Here is a 3,348-nt window from a genome sequence, read left to right on the forward strand (position 1 = left end):
CTAAAAGAGGACTATACCAGTACAGCACCTTGAGCTTGTTAAGAAGTAGCCTGTAGGCTACTGGTGTTGTTGTTTATGTTCAAAAGTGGGTAGTACTTGTTACATTTACTTGAGTAACCCCCCCTGTTAAACTCCTCTGGAGCCGGGGCTGTTTTCATTAGACCCACATGCCTGCATTATGTTTTTTTATTGGTCTGTAATCTAATCAGAAATGTCCTGTTTTCATTAGCTGTAAGCAACAAATCATCAGCATTGTTCATTAAATCATCATTACTGATGTATTAAAATTAAACACGATAGGTACACTTAAGGACATTGCTTTAGCCTTTAGGTAATACAGTCGACAAGTACTTTTACTTCTAATACTTAAGTAGTTTTAAAAGCCAGTACTTTCTTACTTTTACTTAAGTACAAACGTTTGTAGCTTTCTAATATATTTGCCATCAGTCGTGTTCCAAAACTGGTGTGAAATAATCAATCTATAGACAGGAGCCATAATATTCACGATGTTAACAGAGCTGAACTTTATCTCCAATTTGTCGAGTTTGGGATCTCGTTGAAGGTAGGGATTGTCCAAATGTCCTCCCACACCTGTCTCTACTGGTTTACACTGGTGTTAAATAATATCCACTGGTGTCTAATCAGTGATTGGTGTGTCTATAGTTCCTATAGTAACCCAGTAATTAGCACTTTTCTAGCTGAGGGACTCACTCCTGCAGTCTTGAACCAAGGCGTTGCCATAGTAACCCAGTTTGCAGTTCTGGCAGGCAGAGCCCTCGCTGTGGTACAGGCATCGCAGACACTCGCCCGTTCGAGCATCGCAGGACTCCGGGTCCAACATGTCGATGTTGCTGTTGCACTGACATGGAAGACACTGCCCACCCGCCTCAGCAGGGTTTCCATAGTAACCAGGTGAACACCTATCACAGCGAGCGCCTGGACAGGACAGGTGAGAATGGGAGAAAAACACAAAGTCGTTTATTAGACATCACCACCTTTGGATTATCGCTTCTGCTTCTGAGGCTAAACCTTTGTGTGTTTGTCTGTCACCAAAATATCTCCAAGACAGATTTTATTGACGTTTGACTAAAACATCTACAACTTTCTAATTTCTTGCTTTAGCTTGTGCTGCTGTTCCTCACACATCAGCTGACAGATATTTACTCAGGTAGAAATGAGCAATAATTCAGCTGTTTTTACCTTCAGCCATGAGTCAGTCAGCCAATTGAAGCCTGTAGCTTTCAGCACACACTAAACAGCTACCCTGCGATTTGATCTTGTTAAAAGGGGAAACTCCTAATCTACAGTTCCAACCAGAAAGGTTTAATAGGCTCTCAGCAGATGTCTCTGACAGAAACAAAGAAGAAAGTTGGTGACTCATGCGTCTATCAGCACCTGATTGCATCCTTACCATCTTATTTCCTGCTGTAATAACAGATCCAGAGTCTGTGCACATTCCTGTACTCAGGGTTTCTGTCAGACCAAATAACAACATTTCTCCCCTTTTCATCTCTGAGGACACCATCTGTCAGTATCATGGAAACTAAATTAATATTCACTGAAACGTCCTGGTTCAGAGCCGATTTATGGAGGAAAAAAAAAAATCAAGAAGAAAATTGTCACAGTGTCCCAAGTTTAAAGTGGGTTAACATTGTTAAGTCTATAACGGGCTCTGCTGAACCAGGTGACCTGCTGAGAAGGTCATTCAGGTCTTAGATTCAGGTGTTATGGAGCTGGAACAGAGGACCAGGACTGGGAAACACCACTGTAAGGTGCCTGAATCTAAGGACTGTAGTCGCAACAGAAACATTTCATGGGTAAATGTTCAACATTTGCAGTTGATGTTTCATTCAACTGAAAAATTTGCTCCACAATTATACAGAACTTTGCACAGCTATTTTCTGCATCTTGTGGATCTTAGGAATCATCACACGTGACTTGTTCTGAATTAATATGCTGATCTGACACAGATTTCTTCTCAGTGAGAGTGGAAGTGCCCCTTAGACAACTGAAATGTATTTTATGCTCCTTAACTGTCTGTGTGCCTCACAAGCCTGCAGTCACAGATGAGTGTTTAAACCTACATGTGACAAAAATAAAGGAAACTGTACAATTTACATTGGATTTAGTTGTTTTGTTCATTGTTCCAGGCGTATTATATGTTCTGTTGCACGTGGTTCAGTTTCATTGTTCAGCTTTAAACCATAAATGTTCAAACTCATGAGAAAACGTGTTCAAACACCCCTTGGGTTTAGGAAATTTAATGGTTCTCCACAGATGCATGGCTCAACACAGGAGTACCAGGACTTCGGGACAGGACTCAGCTGTTCACCTACACCTCAAGGATGAAGACTGAGGATTTGAGAGGGTGGTAGGAAGTCATTTATGTCAAACAAGAAAGATCCACTTTAAAAGGAGGAGGATGTCTCAGATTTCAGCTTTCCAAAACCTACAGTAGAGCATTAAGAATCATGAATTATTGAATAATTTCAGAACCTGCTAAAGACCAGATCAGTTTCGTAAATTCCTGACATGTAAAGGAAGTGTCTAACATGGTTCTATTTAAAGCTTTTGGTTCTTTTGTCTGAACTTCAACATGAATAAAGTTTTTACCTTTGTATCCTGTGTTGCAGACACAAACAACCTGCTCGGAGTCATCGCTGCGGTAACAACTTCCTGCAAACTGCCGCAGACTCTCGGGGCCATCAGGACACATACAGGGATGACAGTGGTCACCTGACCCCAGCACTGGGTCACCATAGTAACCATTCAGACACCTGAACACATACGTATCTGATTAGTGTTCTGCTGGAAACAGAATTAGAGCAACAAGATTTGTCTGGGTCACCTGTCACAGCCATGTCCAGTGGTGTGGTCCCTACAGGCGAGGCAGCGCCCAGTGTCAGCCTCGCAGGAGTCAGCATGCCCATTGCATGAGCAGGGTCTGCAAGATGGGAAGCCCCAATGACCCGGCAGACACCGATCGCACTGCCGACCATACGCTCCGATGACACAAACGCACTGACCGGTCAGCTGATTGCAAAATGGACTCTGGGACCCCTCCGGGTTGCATGCACATGCTAAGATCGCCAACACAAACACAGAACACAGTGAGGAACAACACAAAATAAGCAGAACACTACAGGGTAGTGCTGGGCGATATAACGATCCACATCGTGGGGACGATAGAAAAGTGTCTATCTTGATATATTTTCTTCTATCGTTTCTATCATAATTGTATCAATGATTCATGTAAATATTTCATAACGTAGGCTACGACGAATGTATTAGTGTTGTCACTTTGCATACATTCAGTTTATAGAAGTGATAAATAAGAAGAAAAAAGAA

The 3,348-nt window shown here is 42.2% G+C and overlaps 1 protein-coding gene across 1 annotated transcript in view; it reads right to left on the reverse strand.

Moving 5' to 3' along the window:
• lamb1a (laminin, beta 1a) overlaps positions 1-3,348 on the reverse strand; it is a 46,541-nt gene that overhangs the window by 18,473 nt on the left and 24,720 nt on the right. The window contains exons 19-21 of the mRNA XM_017426356.2: positions 2,849-3,080; positions 2,614-2,777; positions 712-936 (exon numbers count right to left, since the gene is read on the reverse strand). Coding sequence (XP_017281845.1) covers positions 712-936; positions 2,614-2,777; positions 2,849-3,080 — 621 coding nt within the window. The remainder of the gene's footprint in view (positions 1-711; positions 937-2,613; positions 2,778-2,848; positions 3,081-3,348) is intronic.

This window comes from Kryptolebias marmoratus, linkage group LG1 (assembly GCF_001649575.2).
Source record: "Kryptolebias marmoratus isolate JLee-2015 linkage group LG1, ASM164957v2, whole genome shotgun sequence".
Classification (NCBI taxonomy): Eukaryota; Metazoa; Chordata; class Actinopteri; order Cyprinodontiformes; family Rivulidae; genus Kryptolebias; species Kryptolebias marmoratus.